Raw genomic sequence first — 21,182 nt, 5'->3', positions numbered from 1 at the left:
AGCGTTGTGTTAGTTTCTGCTGTATAACAAAGTGAATCAGCTATATGTATACATATATCCCCAGACGCCCTCCCTCCTGAGCCTCCCTCCCACCCTCCCTATCCCACCCCTCTAGGTGGTCACAAAGCACTTGATCTCCCTGTGCTTTGCAGGTGCTTCCCACTAGCTATCTATTTTACATTTGGTAGTGTATATATGTCCATGCCACTCTCTCACTTCGTCCCAGCTTCCCCTTCCCCAGCCCCCACCGTGTCCTTAAGTCCATTCTCTATGTCTGTGTCTTTATTCCTGTCCTGCCACTAGGTTCATCAGTACCCTTTTTTTTTTATGTTTCCCTTGTTTTATTTTTACCTCAATTAATGCACTTTATAGATGTGATAAAATATAAGTATTATGTAAGGAGTGGGGTGAGAACAAACTATAGCCACACAATTCTTAAAACATAGAAACACACATACAATAGGGCAACAACACCAAAAAATTCTCATCTGTTAAGTCAGTTATAATGTGCCTTATTACTTAATATTGATCATTACTTCCTTTGTGTATCATTAAATACACATTTATGGCATCATTTCCAAAGGCTTTGATCCCTTTCCAAATACATTTTAATCCAACCTCCATTGCTATTTGGTTTCTTTTCTTTTTTTTTTTTTTTAACATCTTTATTGGAATATAATTGTTTTACAATGTTGTGTTAGTTTCTGCTATATAACAAAGTGAATCAGCTATATGTATACATATATCCCCATATCCCCTCCCTCTTGCGTCTCCCTCCCACCCTCCCTATCCCACCCCTCTAGGTGGTCACAAAGTACCGAGCTGATCTCCCTGTACTATGTGGCTGCTTCCCACTAACTATCTATTTTACATTTGGTAGTGTACATATGTCCATGCTACTCTCTCATTTCGTCCCAGCTTACCCTTCCCCCTCCCCGTGTCCTCAAGTCCATTCTCTACATCTGCATCTTTATTCCTCTCCTGCCCCTAGATTCATCAGAACCATTTTTATTTTTTTTTTAGATCCCATATATATGCATTAGCATACGGTATTTTTCTCTTTCTGAGCCAGCCTGTTAATTTAAATAGTCTTCCAAACTGGTTGGATAAGAGAGGAATAAATGGATATTACCTTGGAACATACAGTCCGAATCCAAAGGAACCTAGTTCTAACCATTTCAATGTTGGTCATGGTTAAAAAGTGGGTGGTGAAAATCCAGTCTATTTTTTTCCCCCAAGAATTTCCTTATTAGTTTTATCAATTGTAAATTTGCTTTTCTAGAAGACTTTAAAAATCTTTTTATAAGAAGCCCAAGGATGTAAAATTGTAGAAGCTGTAAATCAATCTGTAAATGACCTTGGAGGTCACCTAGTCCAAGCTCCCTGACTTGCAGAAGAGGAGAATGAGTGTCAGAGTCACACTCTAGATGTCACAAAGCTGTGTATTTGAGATTACTAGATATCACAGACCATTTTTCATTTTATAAAGTGCAATTAAATAAATGCTTTATTTTAAATTTTGAAAAGTTGCCTTCTTGTGTGAGCTGTTTGAGTTCATATTCAAGCTTTCTACCAGTTGGCTCTAGCTTTCTTGTATCTTTTCCATTCTCTAGCTGCAAATACTTGCAGGGAGTAGCGAAAACACTTTCTCCTCCTTGGACCTTCTGTATAATTCAGAATTCAATGTTCTAAAGCATTCAGATAAACAAGAAATTACTCATAAAGAGTGTATGAGCCATTGTGTTTGAGCAGTTCATGTTGATCATTTATTCCCCACGATCATCCTTGAGAAAATTCTTAGACATGGATGAAGAGAAGGGATGAGCTAATATTACTGGAATAATTTTGGGAAAATCCCCAGCTCACTCACATTTGCTTGTTAAATCCAAGTCAGTAAGACAGAAATGGATTACAGGGGACAGCCTCCACTTTTGTGGTTAAAGCAGACCTGGTTTTGGATCAAGAGCAGATTTTAATCATGCTAAGGTTAAACACCGTTTAAATCAGAAATTTAATGCCTGAAAACAAACTCTGCTGAAAACTTGTGTTTCTTACAGGGTTCTAGAGTTCAGGGAGAGGGTCATGTTATGCCTTTACCTCAGTCCCCTAGGCCCTTTTATCTCAAGGACAAAATAAACATATTTGGCTGTGGGTAGACAGGTATCACAGTGTTTTTCTTGTGCTTCATGATACACCTAAAACTTATGAGGCTCTCTCTCTTGTTATTTTTGGATTCTGTGGGAGTCTAGCTATGAGTACTTAGCTTTTCTTTTGTGTTGCACATAGAATTTTTATTTATGTTCCTTTTTAGCACGACCAATGGCTTGGGAAGAGAAGTCATTTATTCAGTTAACATGTAATAAGTATCTGTTGTATTCAGGATGTTTTTCTAGGTACTCAAACAAGACTCTTTCAGGTAGATGCCAGATGTGCTTTTAGCAACAAACTGTGGGGCTAGGTCAAGTAGATGACGTTTTGAACATGTGGTAGATTCAGCTAACTTAAATTTTCCTTGTACTTGGTGTTGTGTTACTTCTCATTCATTTATTCTATAGTCATTTGTTGAACTTTTAACCACATACCTGTTAAAGTTACTCCTGTTGAATCTTAAAATATTATATGGCTAGATTTGACATGTGTTAATTATTTGGAAGAATATGATCTAGATTTTCTATAAGTATATATTAATAAAACTTTGAAGATTTATTTTCCCCATTTTTTTTCCTGCAGGTATTTGAAAATGCAATAGATCCTGGAGCTGTAGCAGACATTTTAGAAAGTAGGTACTCCCCCCTTCACCCCCAACAAAAGAGAGAGAGACTATTGTGTATATGTAATTCACAGATATAAAATTCTATTTTCTAAGTTGTGATACTTCCACATTTACCCCATATTTATGTTCAAGATAGCCTGTGTAAAATTTAAATCATGTCATTGATTCAATTACAAACCCTTTTCTAGATATGTATGGCATTTACTGGATGGTATGATTCTGTTTGTTTTATTACAATTAAATGGTTTTTGTATCTTAACAGAGTTGTTTAACCATCACCATAATCAATTTTAGAACATTTTCATCACCATGGAAAGAAACCCTATACCCATTCTTCCTCATCCCTTCCAGCCCTAGGAAACTACTGACTAATCTTTCTGCCTCTATAGATTTGCGTATTCTGGATATTTCATGTATATGGAATTATATAATATGTGGTCATTTATAACTGGATTCTTTCATTTGTTTCATAATGTTTCAAATGTTTCAAATAAACATTTCATAATGTTTTCAAAATTCTTCCTTGCTATAGAATGTGTCAAGATTTCACTTCTTTTTATGTCCAAATAATGTCCCATTTTATGGATAAACCACATTTTGTTTATCCATTCATCAGATGATGGACATCTGGATTATTTTTGCTTTGGTGCTATGATGAATAATGCTGCTATAAATATTTGTGTACAAGTTTTTTTTGTAAACATGTTTTTATTTCTGTTGGGTGTATACCTTGGAGTGGACTTGCTGGGTCATATGGTAACTCAGTTTAATTTTTTGAGGAATTTCCAGATTATACCAAAGGAGTTGTATCATTTTACATTCCTCCAGCAATATATGAGATTTGATTTCTCCACATCCTGGCCAACACTTGTTATTATTTATCCTTTTGATTGGTAGCCATCCTTGTGGATCTGAAGTGGTACCTCGTGGGTTTGATTTGCATTTCCCTGATAGCTAATGATGTTGAGCATTTTTTCATGTGCTTATTGGCCATTTGTATATCTTATTTGGAGAAGTGTCTGTTCGGATCCTCTCCCTATATTATAATTGGGTTTTTATTATTGAGTTGTAAGTTCTTTATATATTATAGATATAACTTTCATATCAGATGTATGATTGACAAATACTTTCTCCCATTCTTTGGACTATCTTTTTGCTTTCTTAATGGTGTTCTCTGAAACACAAACGTTTTTAATTTTGATGAATTATATTTTATCTATTTTTCTTTTGTTACTTCTGCCTTTGATGTCATAACTAAGAAACCATTGTGTAATTCAAGTCAAAGATTTATGTCTATATTTTCTTCTAAGAGTTTTATCATTTTAGCTCTTACATTTAGGTCTATAATACATATTGAGTTGATTTTTGTAAATGGCATGAGCTAAGGGTCCAATTTCATTCTTTTGCATCTGGATATCCAGTTGTCTCAGCACCATTGTTACTAAGAGTAGTTTTCCCCCATTGAACGGTCATGGCACTCTTGTTGAAAATCAATTGACTGTAAATGTGAGGTGTTTTTTTGGGGGTGGGTGGGGGGGTCTCAATTCTATTCCATTGATTCATAAATCTATCATTATTACAGTGCCACACTATTTTGATTATTGTAGCTTCATAGAAAGTTTTAAAATCAGGAAGTGTGAGTCCTCCAACTTAGTTCTTCTTTTTCAAGCCTGTTTTTGTATTTGGGTTCCCTTAGTTTGCCATACGAATTTTAGGATCAGCTTGTCTGTTTCTGCAAAGAAGCCAGCTAGGATGTTGATAGGCAATGATAGATTGCATTGAACCTGTAGATCAGTTTGGAGAATATTGCCATCTAAACAATATTAAGTCTTCCAATTCATGACATGACACGTGGTGAGAATTAATTGAGTGTAAGGAATTTAGAGACTGAGATAGCTTAAGCGCTTTACATTACCATTGGGGTGATGGTTGGAAAAGATATAGTCCTTCTTCCTGTTTGGAAAACCCAAAATTATGGGGTGTCTTGGCTTTTAAGTTTCTTGGCATTTAAAATTCTGTCCTCATGTATTAATGTTTTTCATAAATCTACAAAGGGAGAATTTTTTTATTTTTTTATATATATTTTTTATTGTATATATTTTTTTCAGCTTTATTTGAGGATATAATTGACATACAACATTGTGTAAGTTTAAGGTAACAGCATGTTGATTTGATACTCAGATATTTTGCAAAATGATTATTACAGTAGTGTTACCTTACACCTCTAGCACGTTACATAATTACCATTTCTTTTTTGTGGTGAGAACATTTAAAATCTACTCTCTTAGTAACTTTCAACTACAGTATTAACTATAATCACCATTATTGTCAATATTAAAATGTTTTTCTAATATGTTGTGGAAATTATCTTTACTGATTTTTTGTTATACCATTTGTATTTTAAATTACTTTTAATATTTAAATTTTATTCTTGGCCTTATAGACATTGAACATGGGCTCGCTATTATTTTTCTTTTTTTTTGCGGTACGCGGGCCTCTCACTGTTGTGACCTCTCCCATTGTGGAGCACAGGCTCCGAACGCGCAAGCTCAGCGGCCATGGCTCACGGGCCCAGCCGCTCTGCAGCACGTGGGATCCTCCCGGACCAGGGCACGAAGCCGTGTCCCCTGCATCTGCAGGCGGACTCTCAACCACTGCGCCACCAGGGAAGCCCTCACTATTTTTTTTTTAACATCTTTATTGGAGTATAATTGCTTTACAATGGTGTGTTAGTTTCTGCTTTATAACAAAATGAATCAGCTATACCTATAAATATATCCCCATATCCCCTCCCTCTTGTGTCTCCCTCCCACCCTCCCTATCCCACCCCTCTAGGTGGTCACAAAGCACCGAGCTGCTCTCCCTGTGCTATGTGGCTGCTTCCCACTAGCTATCTATTTTACATTTGGTAGTATATATAAGTCCATGCCACTCTCTCACTTCGTCTCAGCTTACCCTTCCCCCTCCCCATGTCCTCAAGTCCATTCTCTACGTCTGCATCTTTATTCCTGTCCTGCCTCTAGGTTCTTCAGAACATTTTTATTTTTATTTTTTTTAGATTCCATATATATGTGTTAGCATGAGGTATTTGTTTTTCTGACTTACTTCACTCTGTATGGCAGACTCTAGGTCCATTCACCTCACTACAAATACCTCAATTTCATTTCTTTTTATGGCTGAGTAATATTCCATTGTATATATGTGCCACATCTTCTTTATCCATTCTTCTGTCGATGGACACTTAGGTTGCTTCCATGTCCTGGCTATTGTAAATAGAGCTGCAGTGAACATTGTGGTACATGACTCTTGTTGAATTATGGTTTTCCCAGGGTATATGCCCAGTAGTGGGATTGCTGGGTCATATGGTAGTTCTATTTTTAGTTTTTTAAGGAACCTCCATACTGTTCTCCATAGTGGCTGTATCAATTTACATTCCCACCAACAGTGCAAGAGGGTTCCCGTTTCTCCACACCCTCTCCATCATTTGTTGTTTGTAGATTTTTTGATGATGCCCATTCTAACTGGTGTGAGGTGATACCTCATTGTAGTTTTGATTTGCATTTCTCTAATGATTAGTGATGTTGAGCATTCTTTCATGTGTTTGTTGGCAATCTGTATATCTTCTTTGGGCTCACTATTTCTAAATATATTTTGAACTCAGGAAATATAAAAAAATGTTTTATGTCTAATTTATATAGTCATATAGCATACTGTTTTAAGCAAGATAAGCTTTTATAGGTTGATGGATAACAGTTGTATTTTGAATTTTTTAAATGAACAGTAGTGTATTGTTATTTCCGTGATTTATGAATACATCTTTAAGAGAGAAAGTATCATATTTTGTCAATATTTTTCAGGAGACAAAATGCTGTGTTTTTTGTTTGTTTGTTTGTTTTAAATGCTATGTTTATAACTCAGTTATTCTCACCCCATGCCCCCAATTTACTGGGTCTAGAAATACCTGAATCATTGTTGGTATGCCACTTACTATCAGTAGTAGTAATGTAAATGGGGTGTTATGTCAGTTTTAAACTTAGTAATTAATGAAAAACTCTGACAGTATTCTAAAGTATTAATATCTCATTTTTCCTTTTTAGCCTTTCTAACCAGGTTTGAGTTAATACAGCTAGTGCCTCCAGGTAATGTGCCAATAAATGAATTTCTAAATTAGTTTAATTTAATTTTAAAAGGATTTTGGCATGACAAAATGGGGACTGGCATTTAAAAGCTGTGCTTTATATAACACATGCTTTTTACCCCCACCAGTCTGTTGAATTTTGCCCACTTTCAGAAGAGTAACTTTATGGGTTTGAAAAAGCAGTAAGCATAGCTTAAACAGGTTCTTTGACTTTCCATTTTTTCATAATTTTATCTAATAATCATCAAATAATTTTTTCAGTCCTGGCTCAGCTTCTTTCAAGTGTTTGCTTTTGGCTGTGTCGTAATTTGTAGAGTGAGTGAGTGCGAGTGTGTGTTTGTGTGTGTGTGAAACCCAAAGCCATCTTCTCTGTTGATGCTAGAACAGGGTTGGCAAACGACAGCCCCCAGGCCAAATCCAACCTGCAGTCTGTTTTTGTATGGCCTGTGAGTTAAGAATGGCTTCTACATTTTTAAGAATTAAGATTTACTTCATATACTATAAAATTCACCATTTTCAAGTGTACAATTCAATTGTTTTTAGTATGTTCACAAGATTGTGTGACCATCACCCTGTCTGATTTTAGAATTTTTATTACCCTCAAAAGAAACCCTGTACTCATTAGCAGTCACTCCTCATTCCCTCCTCCTTCCAACCCCTGGCCACCACTAATCTACTTACTATCTCTAATTGATTTGCTCATTCTGGACATTTCATGTAAATGGAATCACAATTTGTGCCCTTTTATGTCTGGCTTCTTTCACTTAGCAAAATGTTTTCAAAGTTCATCCTTGTTGAAGCATATATCAGTATTTCCTTCCTTTTTATGACTAAATAATGTTCTTTTATATGAATATGCCGAATTTTGTTTATCCATTCATCAGTTGATAGACATTAGAGTTGTTTCCCCTTCTGGATATTATGAGTAACACTTCTGTGAACATTCATGTACAAGTTGTGTGAATATGTGTTTTCTGTTCTCTTGGGTATGTATTTGGGTATATACCTAGGAATGGAATCGCTGGGTCACATAGTAACTCCATGTTTAACTTTTTTTTTTTTTTTTTTGCGGTACACGGGCCTCTCACTGTTGTGGCCTCTCCCGTTGTGGAGCACAGGCTCCGGATGCGCAGGCCCAGCGGCCATGGCTCACGGGCCCAGCCGCTCCGCAGCATGTGGGATCTTCCCGGACCGGGGCACGAACCTGTGTCCCCTGCATCAGCAGACGGACTCTCAACCACTGTGCCACCAGGGAAGCCCTCCATGTTTAACTTTTTTTTTTTTTTTTCATGTTTGACTTTTTAAGGAACTGCCAAACTGTCTTTGGCTTTTACATTTTTAAATGGTTGGAAAGAAATTTTTTTAAAGGAGAATATTTATTGATACATGAAAATTATATGAAATTCAAATTTCATCGTCTGTGATGTTTTATCAATGCTCATTCATAGAAGTATTGTTTATGGCTGCTTTTGTGCTGGAATGAGAGTTCAGTAGTTGTGACTATATGGCTTGAAAAGCCTAAAATATTTATTCTCTGGCCCTTGCAGGAAAAGTTTGAGACCTCTGTGCTGGAATCATGGGACTTTAGGAGGAAACTGTTCTGTGATGACTTTGTTTTGTGTTATGCAAGAGACCTGAGCTAGTGAGAGCAAGTAGGAACTGCCACCTGGTGACACCACTTCTCAGAGTTTCTCAATGTGGCTGATATTCTGGTGATTTTAGAGTCTGCGTGTATGTGTGTGTGTGCATGTGTGTGTGTGTGTGTGTGTGTGTGAGAGAGAGAGAGAGAGAAAGAGAGAGAGAGAGAGAGAGGATACCTAAAACTCAGAAACATTTCTAATACTCTTCTCATCTTTGCTAACATAAGCTTTGCCCTTTCCCTTCCCAGCTTCACAGTTTTAACTTGTAAAAACCATCCCCAAATGCTGAGGAAACCTTTATTTATATTTTGGTGAACATGTTTCTTGCTATTTCTCTGTGGTTAGAAGAACACATGGGTATGGAATTTTTACATAAATAATGTCACATACATTTTCTTCTCTTACTAACTTACCCAATTATATGTTACTGTTATACTGTAATTTTTAAAAACATATCGAAAAGCATTATTTTTGGTATCATGAAGAATTTCATGAATTTACTTATGTGTTTTTATAGGTCTGTAAAAAGTCTGTAAATAATATTTGGGGTTTTACTTTTTCACTCTACATTGTTACCTGTAGGTAACTTATTTGTCATTTTCAATAGGTATGTATTTTCCATAGTGTTATTACCAATCTTAAATTGATATTGTTGCTCATTAGGATTTCTTTGTCTTTCATATATTTATAACAATTATTTTTTTCTCTTGATATATTTGTAAAGAATACAATTGCTAGATTGAACCATATCTTATAACCTGAGAGTAAACTGATCCCCAGCAAGTTTCCATTATTTCTACTGCATTCAGCACTGTATAGAGTGCCTGTTCCCCATATCCTAGCTAATGCTGGATGCTATCATTTGGATTTTTTGTGCTTATAAAGTGTGTAATAATTCTTTAAAATATATTTCACCATATTTTCCAGTCCCTTCTTTTTAGATATGATTTGTGACAACCTTAACATTTTAAATTTACTTCAGAAATTTTCCATTTTCCCATATTATAATTTGTTTTCTTTCTTTCCTTCTGTATAGTATGACTGTCAGTGTCCTTTGATTACTTGTAGAGTGATGTCTGCATATTAACATTGCATTTTGGTATAAATTCCTGGTATTTTCACCAAAGTTTTAAATCAATTATGCTTAACACATATGTATTTCCCCTGTTTTGTTGCATTATTTTGATATTTTATTGTGTGAAACTTTCTTTTTCTTAAGAAAGCATAGGAGAAGGAAGGTGAGTCTGGCAGATGCCTCAGCTAAAGCAGAGGTGGCTGTGGAGGCTTTTATGAGGATCATGGCCCTGCATACTGTGGCTGCTCTGCAGCAGGTCAAGAACCCCAATGGAGTGGAGTGGACCCAGGAGTCTATAGTTCTTTCTTCTGCTGCTTGGTTTGTTGGCAGAGGCATGTCCTGAAAACAGATAAGAACCCCACTCTCGGTGGGTCTAGGGATGGACACACTTGTTGTTGTCAGTGCTTTCTTAGGTAGGCAGAACAGAGGGAAGATCAGAGATGCCTCCTACCTGCTTTTCAGAAATTCTCTCTCACTGAATGTTTTTTAGCCTAAAAGTAACAGGCTAAAATCAGGGCATTGAGTTTTCTTCCATAAGTTTTTTTTTTTTTTTTTTTTGCGGTACGTGGGCCTCTCACTGTTGTGGCCTCTCCCGTTGCGGAGCACAGGCTCCGGACACGCAGGCTCAGTGGCCATGGCTCACGGGCCCAGCCGCTACACTGCATGTGGGATCCTCCCGGACTGGGGCACGAACCCATGTCCCCTGCATCGGCAGGCGGACTCTTAACCATTGCGCCACCAGGGAAGCCCCATTCCATAAGTTTTTTATTTGACCCAATTTTACGTTCAAATGTATGTCACTGTTAACTGGCAAGTTATATTTTAGTATGCTAACAAAATAGAAGCAGGACCATTTTGATCTTATTTAATTTTTCGTGAGTTAAAAAGATTATCCAATATCTATAATAAATATTCTCATTGTAAAAATTGTAAATAACAAAATAATACAAAACAAAAAGTAAAAATTCACATTCATCAACAACCTCTGACAATAATTACAATTAACAATTTGTTGTATATCTTTCTTAGGCCTTTTATAATGCATTTATTATGTATAATGCATTTAGTATATTCAACCAATTCTAAAATATATAGACATATACACAAACACACACTCACATATATATACATAAATATTAAATATGTCTAATATTTAGTATATGTATATTTAATGTATATATGTATATATATAGGTTGAATGTATATTTCCTGCAACTTTTTAAAATTTGGTATATTTTTGACTGCCAGTTTTTTTTTTTACTTGACTGGAAATCCATCTGTGAGAAGGTTGCAAGAATGGTTCAAAATTGTGATGACTGGAGAATATTGAAGCTGGGTGCATGCTTACAGGTTATAACTCAGAAGTTAATCAGATACAAAGTGGGGGCTTTATTGTACTTGTCTTCCTTTTGTCTACAATCCTTCAGTTTCAGATTGTAATTTTAGTGGAATTAAACTTGAATTGCTTGATATAGTTAATTTTGTTTAGCTTCAGATGCATTACAGATTGATCCATTAATTTGTCCAACATATGTTTATTGAAGGTGTACTTAGAAAATGCCCTACACTGTGCCATTTCCTGGTGGTATGCCAGTGGCATCAGGTACAGAGTGGTGATGGTGAGCCGCCTTGATCTGCTGGTTCTTGATACTAGCTAATTAAGTAAAAATGATTTGCTTAAAGTCTCAAGTGGACTGTGCTGTGGGGTCCCATGGGCCACATTTAGGTTCTCAGGGAACAATTCTTCTTTGGCCGAATTGTTACCTTTTCATTTTGTTGTAGATATTACTGTATTTGATATTGTTTCATAGCACTTTCAAACACACTTACTATAATCAAAAGACATATTATGACCATTAAGTTTGTGATACAGGTACCTCAGATTTGCATACAACTTTACTTCTAAAGAATGAAGAGATCCAATGATTTGGCTTAGAAGTAATAAAGACTCCTCTGGGTCTTCAGTTTACAAAGATGGGAAAAAGCAAATAGACACAGGAGGGCAGCATAATTCTGTTTGACAGTGAGCTTGGTGCTTTTTTTTTTTATTGACCTCTTACACAGAAACTTCTACTTTGGGATAAGTCATGTATATTCAGTCCAGCTGTAAAATGCTCAGTCCAGCTGTAAAATGCTCTGTTTTAGTGGGCACCCATTCCGTGAATCAGAGCTTGATTTTTTTTTTAATTAATTTATTTTTGGCTGCGTTGGGTCTTCGTTGCTGCTTGCAGGCGTTCTTTAGTTGCGGTGAGTGGGGGCTACTCTTTGTTGTGGTGCACGGGCTTCTCATTGCGGTAGCTTCTCTTCTTGCAGAGCACGGGCTCTAGGCACGCGGGCTCAGTAATTGTGGCTCACGGGCTTAGTTGCTCCGCAGCATATGGAATCTTCCCGGACCAGGGCTCGAACCTGTGTCCCCTGCATTGGCAGGTGGATTCTTAATGACTGCACTACCAGGGAAGCCCCAGAGCTTGATTTTATACTTCATAGTGATGTTTACTAGGCATCAAGCAAGGAAAGAACTCCTGCCTCAGATGATCTGGTTTTGAATTCCTGCTTTGCCATTTGGCATCATGACAAGTGTCTTCAACTCTCAGAGCCTCATTTATCTGTAAAGAAGGAATCAAGTGAGACTACATATGGGGAAGCAAGCTGTCAATTCTGATATGCTCTCTAAATATTAGATATTTCTAGAAGCAGTATCGTTATTAAAATTATTATTTCTCTTAAAGTCTCATTTGTTTCCTTTTTCAGGGAGAAGTTTTTCACTAATGGCATTGACGATGTCCCTGTCTGTGCCGTTAGCCTATTAAGAACACCAAGCTCTTTCAGGCATTTTACTTGGCTTATGAGACTTGCTCAGCCTGTGCACATGTTTATTTATTATTTATAACCTAGGCTTTTGCTGTAACATCCCCTTGGTGTGCTGACATTTTCACACTGGGTGGTATTTTGGATCTTTAGAAAATGACCAAACCAGAGAGATAGAATTGAGAAGCTTCACAACCTTCTGTTTCTCTAAGCCTATTTCAGTTTCTTTTTTATTCCAGTGATTCCAGATCTTTTTTATTCCAGTGATACAGCAGATAACTCACTTCCAATTCTCGGACCTCTCATTTTTATCGTAATTCTTGCTAAATGTAGGAATAGTAAGTAATAGCTATCATTTTGGATGCAGTGACAAGAACTAGCCAAAAAACATATGAAAGGAAAAAGGAAAAGCCCACTGTGTAGAGCATCATACCAGGTGTTTGTTCCCAATAGGAACATATGATCAAAAACACACGATGTTTGTGCAGACCAGCGTAGTGTGGGGAGCACTGCTGAGCTGGTATCACAGATCATTGAATGTATGATGCTAATTAAGTTAAGAATCTCAAGGTGAGATTATCCTGGATTTAGAGTGAGCCCTAAATCCAGTACCTTTTTTTAAATATATGTATACATTTATTTATTTAATTTTTTGCTGTGTTGGTTCTTTGTTGCTGCATGCGGGCTTTCTTTAGTTGCGGCAAGCTAGGGCTACTGTTCGTTACGGTGCGCGGGTTTCTCATTGAGGTGTTTTCTCTTGTTGTGGAGCACAGGCTCTAGGCGGGCTTCAGTAGTTGCAGCATGCGGGCTCAGTAGTTGTGGCTTGCAGGCTGTAGAGCGCAGGCTCAGTAGTTGTGGCACACAGGCTTAGTTGCTCTGTGGCATGTGGGATCTTCCCGGACCAGGGATTGAACCTACGTCCCCTGCATTGACAGGCAGATTCTTAACCACTGCGCCACCAGGGAGGTCCAAAGACGGACAAATCTTTAAGGTAGAGATGACCTCGGTGTGTTTGAGGGACAGCAAGAAGGGCAGGAGGGATGCTATGGAATGACCAAGGAGGAGAGTGATAATAAAGGAAGTAGGAGAGGTGATTAGAGGCCTGACTATACAGAGTCTTAAAGGCTAGGATAAGATGCTTAGATTTTATTCTAATATGATGGCAAGCCTATTGGAAGGTTTAACCACGTGAAAGTCACAATCTGATGTAACCTCACAGTGTGTAGGGAATAGATTTGAGTTCAGGAAGAATGGAAGCAGGGAGACCAGCTAGGAGGTCATGGCAGCAGTCCAGGAGAGAGGAGGGTGGGGGCTTGGACCATGATGGTAACTGTAATAATAGAGAGAAGGGAACAAAATTTAGATTTATTTTGGAGATATAGTCAACAGAACTTGCTAATGGATTGATGTAAGGAGTGAGAGTGGAATCAAGGATAAATCCTAGATTTTTGGTTTGAGTAACTAGTACTGGTTCCTCTGATGGGAAGGTAGAGGAGAGCTGATTTGTGGAAAAAAGTCAAGAGTTCTATTTTGGACCTGTTATTTTGGAGATACTATAAGACACTTAAGGTGAAACTTGAATAGAATTTCAGCAGGATGGGGAGGAAGAAAGGATGTTTTGTAAGAAATAGCATAAGCTGAGGAAGTGCAGAGCAGACGAGGGAAAGACACATCATCAGTCCTTTGTGGCTGGAGCATGTCTGAGAAGGGAAGAAGAGAAAGAAATATGATGAAAAATGTAGAACACATTCTTTTTGCACTTTGATCCTTGTTAGAATCCAAACATTCATATTAAATGGAATAAGTAGGAAGAAATTAATCCATCATATTATTTGATGTAAGGTCAGTTATTTTCTACAGTTGATGCACCAAAATATACCCTCATCAGAATTCTTCAGACAAATAAAATAGGAGTCACAAAACAGTAAAGTTGAGACAGGCTGGGACCTGGGACCCTTTGCTACAATGCCTGCACCTGGACACATCTATCCTCCAGCAACGAAATACAAAGAAACTATATGGGACTAAAAATAACTGCGTGCATGGGCAGTTGGGGCAAATTCTGGACAAAAGATACAAAGAGACCAAAAAACCCACCTGCCACTTCTGAAGAGACTGGAGCAAAAACAGGGTGTCGGGGAGCAAATGCAGGGTCCTGAGCATGCCGCCTGCACTCAATACACCCCACTGGAGGGGTGGGCAAAACACCTAAGCCACCCTCTGGCCTGATCCCTGGACACACCCCTACCCTCACCCCCTTATAAGGAACCAGCTCGTCTGGCGTCTGGGACCGAGCACGCAAGGGAAACATTTGTTTTTGCTCCCACCTGAGGTCGCAGGGACCCCAATAAAGCCTTGCCTGAGTTTCTTATCTGGCCTCTAGTCAATTGCTATTGATTAGGGAAGGCCAGGAACCCTGGTCAGTATCAAAGCTACCTCACTGACTACAGTTAATTTTTTGGTGGTGCTCTGTACAGGGGCCACTCTTGGTCCAAACCACTTGTATAGCACCTGTTTTGTAGAAGGCACCTTCTCCATCATTTAGCTCAGTGATTCTTTTTTTTTTTTTTTTTTTTTTTTTACGGTACACGGGCCTCTCACTGTTGTGGCCTCTCCCGCTGCGGAGCACAGGCTCCGGACGCGCAGGCTCAGCGGCCATGGCTCACGGGCCCAGCCGCTCCGCGGCATGTGGGATCTTCCCGGACCGGGGCACGAACCCGTGTCCCCTGCATCGGCAGGTGGACTCTCAACCACTGCGCCACCAGGGAAGCCCTAGCTCAGTGATTCTTAATCATATTACACCCAAGATGATCTTTTGGTAATGAGTATTTCATACTATCTCTTTTACCATACTGAAATAATATTCACAGTTAATATAACCAATTATATAGGTCACTGCAAAAAATATATAGTATTCCAGCCATAATATAAAGGAGAAATACAAAGGAAAATGATTTAAAATAAAATGACATATATACTAATATGTAGATGTTGAGCAAAATGTAATATTTGGATGTGATATGATTTTCAAAATGCCAAAAGGGTCTTGGTAAATATCCAAACAAAGCAAAGTACAGTTGTTCCTTAATTTACCTGGTACCTGTATTCCTGAAAATTCAGTGTATTTTTAAGTTGTACAAAAAAATGCTTTGTGTTTATATGTAACAGTTAGATTCCAGGCTCAGATAACTATAAAAAGTTTTCTTGCCTGAAAGAATGTCTGGTAGGGTGTTAAAAAGTCGTGCAGGAGTGTCTTGAGCATTGCAGGATACCTTGAACTTTGGTTCCTGCCTGTGAAATTTCTCCACAAATTTCCAAAATGTCCCTGGGTTTGTTACCAGTACTGCTGAGAACCACAGCTCTGGCTGTTCTCTGAGCCATTGGGATGCTGACATTCCTACATCACAGAACACATGGAACCCTAGTCTACACTGTAACCTTTGAGTGAACAGGGCATTGTCTGCCTGTTCTATCCCTAGGACCTGACCCACGGTATGTCCTTACAAAACATTTGTCTCCTTAGAAAACATTTGTCAATGTTGGATGGAAAGAGATGGAAGGAAAGATTTTCCCTTTTGTTCTGTTTTGTGGAGCAACCCTTTAGGTAGTCTTTTTCTCTGCAGTGACTTGGGAAGGCTTTAAAAAATTATGCATGAGACAAAAAGTAGTAGAAGTCGTTGCCTCTTGAATAACAGGTGCTGTGATCAAAATGTCTATTTTTATCTGAGTGCCATCTCTGCCATCACTTGTCTAAGCTGTTATTTTGTTGAACTCAGGGTTGTAGATACATCATTTTCAGAACATAAATCTGCTTATGCCTTTTTTCCTTTGTTTCTAGCGTGGGAAGAGTTGGCCTATTATGAAGAAAACACGAGGGACTTTCTCTTCCCTGTACCCAGGCTGACACCTTCGTACCCTGGGCTGTGTAGGGAGGTGCTCATGAAGACAGTTGAAGGTTTTCCGGTAAGTGATCTGTGCCCAGCTGGGCTTCTGTTGGGAGAGGAATTCTCGAGACCTGAACATTTTATTCCTGACAGAACCAGTTTGTGGGCAGATCACTTCATCTTGGTTAGTGCCCCTGATGTTCTCTTCAGCAGCCCTGATTAGATGCCCCACTCAAAATAATAAATGATACTGATTCCCACTATTGATTTGAGATGTGGGAGTCTTTTTTTTTTTCATTAAATACATTCATTTTGGCTTTCTTCCCACATCGAAATACTCAAAGTAACTGACATTACTGTGGATTGCCCTGGTTCCTGTAGGAGTACCATATTTTAGCACCATTTATAAGAATACAGATCAAGGCATTTTTCATTATATAAAAGGTCTTAAGTACAAAAAAATTATTTTAAAGTTCAAAATTAAGCTCAACCACCCCTGGTTACTGGGGAAAAGATTGCCGAGACTGTGGTTATCTCCAACCCCGTATCCTTTCCTTGGATTACCCATGTTTTGGCGAGTTCACCCCTGTGCCACAACTACACCCAAGAAATCAACAAGAATGAGATAAAGCTGTGGTCAGTGTTCTCCCTCACTATTAATGAGCATTCAAAATATGGAAATATACAGATGGCCATAAAGGCCTGGGAACAGAGATATACGTAATAAATGGCTTGTTGATATGACTTTTCACTACAATTGTCTATTATCTCCAGGCTTAACGACCACTCTGTATAGTTCAATTATACTTACTAACCCATTCCACCATTCCCAGTAATAAATTTCAATTTACCATGAAAAAAAAAAGCAAATGGCACAGCTCACCTTCACCCTCCCAAATGTGGCCAGGTCTCAGGCTGTGGGACCTCACACACTTAAAGACGTCACTTTGTGACTGCAGGCCAGTGAGCAGGCACATTCATACACACGCATACATCCCTTCTGGTCATGGCCAAGCCTACCTTGCTCCTACTGCTACTGCTACCAAGGGTGGGAGCAGCCAAACCAGTTTAGTTTTGTGCTTCTCATGGCTCCAAGTTATTAACTGGATCACACAGGTATTAATCATCAGCTGCCCATGTCTTTTTGTTTTTGGCCTCTCACTGTTGTGGCCTCTCCCATTGCGGAGCACAGGCTCCGGACGCGCAGGCTCAGTGGCCATGGCTCACGGGCCCAGCCGCTCTGCGGCATGTGGGATCTTTCCGGACCGGGGCACAAACCCGTGTCCCCTGCATCGGCAGGCGGACTCTCAACCACTGTGCCACCAGGGAAGCCCCTGCCCATGTCTTAATTCACTGCCTAACTCAGCACTGGCTCCCTGATCTCTCCAGCCACTCAGAAGAGATCACCAAGGTTTTCCGAAAGAGTTAAGCATTACATAGTCTTCTTCTGTTAAATAGGGAACTTAAACTTTAGAAAAAGGAATTTGCAGAATCCACGCACCGAAGTCTTCCACTGGTTCAGATTTTTATCCTTGTATAACGTAAGCCATGGAGGTCTGTCAGGCATGAGATGTGGGAGTCTTATCTAACCATTCTAAGTCACTGCCATATTCACACCATCACATAGTTATAAAAACATTGCTTCTTTCACCTCTTTTAATTTAAAATTTTTTTATTGAAATATAGTTGATTTACAATGTTGTGTTTCTGGTGTATAGCAAAGTGATTCAGTTATATATATAATATATATATAATTATTCAGTTTTATATATATTATATATAATATGTTATTATTTATATATATTATATATAATAATGTGTTATTATTTATATATATATATTTTCAGATTCTTTTCCATTATGGTTTATTACAGGATTTTTTTTGAATTAATTAATTTTATTTATTATCTGCTCGGTTGGGTCTTTGCTGCCACGCATAGGCTTTCTCTACTTGTGGCGAGCGGGGCCACTCTTCATGGCGGTGTGTGTGCTTCTCATTGCGGTGGCTTCTCTTGTTGCAGAGCATGGGCTCTAGGCACACAGGCTTCGGTAGTTGTGGCACGTGGGCTCAGTAGTTGTGGCTCGCGGGCTCTAGAACACAGGCTCAGTAGTTGTGGCACATGGGCTTAGTTGCTCTGTGGCATGTGGGATCTTCCCGGACCAGGGCTCGAACCCGTGTCCCCTGCATTGGCAGGTGGTCTTAACCACTGTGCCACCAGGGAAGTCCCTATTACAGGATATTGAATATAGTTCCCTGTTCTATATATAGTAGGACCTTGTTGTTTATCTATTCTATATGTAGCAGTTTGTATCTGCTAATCTCAAACTCCTAATTTATCCCTCCCCCACCCCCTTTCCCCTCTGGTAACCATAAATTTGTTTTCTGTGTCTGTTTTTTCATCTCCTCTTAATGCAGACTAACTGAAAGATTTAATATCAGTTTATTTAATCATAGCTATTGTTTTAGTAATAATAATAGTAAAATAGAGTAGTGATATTAATAATGCTACCTCTCATTTATTTTGTGCTTGGGTTTTTTCATGTGATATCTTATTTTCCTCATAACAGTCTTTAAGTCAGCCAAGGCAGATATTATGGTCTCTACTTAATGGAGGGGAAACTGTCAGAGGTTCACAGACTGATATTATTGAAGGATCTTAAAAGATACAGCAGTTATTTAGTTGATTATCTAACTGTTTGGGGGGCATTATCTGAACCCAAATTCAAAATATTCATTTTTTTTGTTGTTGGGTTTTTTTTTTGTTTTTTTGTTTTTTGCGGTACGCGGGCCTCTCACTGTTGTGGCCTCTCCCATTGCGGAGCACAGGCTCCGGACGCGCAGGCTCAGCGGCCATGGCGCACGGGCCCAGCCGCTCCGCGGCATGTGGGATCTTCCCGGACCGGGGCATGAACCCGTGTCCCATGCATCGGCAGGCGGACTCTCAACCATTGCGCCACCAGGGAAGCCCCAAAATATTCATTTTGATGTTATCTGGGATGATTTTTAACACTGCGGAAACTCTGACAATTTTCTTTACTTTTATGTCACTTGGATGACCTCTGTTTTAAGGGCCACATCCTTGTGAATTATAAAAAGCATACTTAATACTCAACTTTTCTGTTACTGCCCCATGAATCACCATTATTAAAATTTAATAAAGTGTTATTGTCTCCATTTTGTTGAGAGTACTGTGTAGAATACATAACATGCAGGACCCCTGTTTCTAGGATGTTTATGATGACAGGACTTCTAGTTCTAATACTTCAAACAGCAAGCATTCATCAAAAGTTCTCCTAATCTGAATTCCTAATGAGCATAACTTTAAGTCCTCCAATAATCTTTGAAGGTTTGGTGAATATAACTGACATCATTTTTTTTTCTCAGAGATGTTCTTTGTGTATCACTTATACCCATGGTACTTGTGAGATGCTCGTCTTTATTATGTTGAGTTATTGGGATTTTCCTCTTCAGAAGCAAAAAGGGATAAAAACTAGTGAGAATTAGGTGGGAGATACTCTTTATATTAACTTTGGTTTGCCCAAGTTTTCTATTAAATAAAATCTATCTACATACACTGGGCTGGTATCCAGCTAAGTATCAAGACAAGAAGAAACACACTTTCTCATATTTTCCCAAATGTTATCTTTGTTTAACTTTATGGGCATAAGTAGGGAGAAGAACCTACAGAAGTTGTGTTTGTAGTTATTCATAAATGCAGGTAATCATAAGTGAAAGAGCTTTAAAACTGCAGGGAAACATCTTCATGCATTAGAGGTAAAGTATCAATTCTTACAATGAAGTTAATGAAAGTATATTTTAAACAATTTGTAAAAAGATACAGGAGCTCAATTTCTCTATGTTCTATAAAGCAAAATAAAACCAATTGCTGAAGCTTTACTAATAGCTGACATTCATTGCATGCTCGCTAGATGCCAGGCACTGTGCTGAGCTCCTTACATGGATGATCTTGTTCAATCCTCCTTAACCCTGCAAGGTGGCTACTGTTATTTTTCTCATCTTAGGCATGGGGAAGCTGGCATGGAGAATTTATCAAAGGTACTCAGAGTCACAGACCTGGTGAGCAATGGAGCAGGGATTCTCATGCTGGCCTGTCGGGCTTCGAAGTTTGCACTCGGTCACTGCATGATGCTAATTCTCTCATGTTTATTTCAGCCCAGGGTCCAATTTCTTTTCATTAATGTTGTAGGATATGAGAATAAATGACATATGCGTGTCAGGCAAATCATTCACTTCATTTATTTTCTCTTCTTAGTTCATTAAGAATTAGATTTATTTCCTCCAATAAAATGTGACTTTTTCTTTGTACTTCCATATTTTATTTCATTTCACTTGTTATGCTAACAGCCTTTTTTGCCTCCTTTTCCTGCTGAGGTCAAGAATTCTGAGGAGGGGAATATAATCTGTTTTTTTGTTAGGTAAAGGCTGAATTTGTAAATTAAGTGGCAACAATATTTTTTTAATTATTAATTTTTAGTTAATAATTTCCATTTTTCTTTAGTGCAGTGATTCTAGGAAAATCCTACTGTTAAATACATTTATTGACCTAACCATCATCACCACCATCCCGTTGCTGAGGGGATTGCACAAGATAGAGCCTGTAAATTTCAGCTGTAAACTGTTATGCTAAAATCAGTACTTCTATGAAAAATACCTTCCTCCGTATTGTCTGGAAGTCACTGCCAGGAGTGGAGGTCAAATAGGTGAACAAGATGGTGTTACAGGCTGTGGATTCCTTACTGGTAGGGGACCCTCCTCCTCTTCTCTAGGCAAAGTGGAGCTGCATGTATAGCGGTTACATGTGGACTCAGGTGGTCTGGGTTCAAGCCCAGTTTTGTCACTGAA

The 21,182-nt window shown here is 38.4% G+C and overlaps 1 protein-coding gene across 6 annotated transcripts in view; it reads left to right on the top strand.

Moving 5' to 3' along the window:
* Positions 1-21,182, top strand: part of SPATA6L (spermatogenesis associated 6 like) — a 61,368-nt gene that overhangs the window by 15,467 nt on the left and 24,719 nt on the right. For 5 of the 6 annotated variants that reach the window (XM_027105803.1, XM_027105802.1, XM_027105800.1 and 2 more), the window contains 2 exons: positions 2,731-2,779; positions 16,273-16,397. In XM_027105803.1, coding sequence (XP_026961604.1) covers positions 16,374-16,397 — 24 coding nt within the window. In that variant the 5' untranslated portion in view covers positions 2,731-2,779; positions 16,273-16,373. Of the gene's footprint in view, positions 1-2,730; positions 2,780-6,870; positions 6,913-16,272; positions 16,398-21,182 lie in introns of all 6 variants that reach the window. The other variant, XM_027105804.1, reaches the window with a different exon arrangement.

This window comes from Aethalodelphis obliquidens, unplaced genomic scaffold (genome assembly GCF_003676395.1).
Source record: "Aethalodelphis obliquidens isolate GAN/ISIS:26980383/991018 unplaced genomic scaffold, ASM367639v1 scaffold7, whole genome shotgun sequence".
NCBI classification, from domain to species: Eukaryota; Metazoa; Chordata; class Mammalia; order Artiodactyla; family Delphinidae; genus Aethalodelphis; species Aethalodelphis obliquidens.
This window is presented reverse-complemented; position numbering and strand designations above follow the sequence as displayed.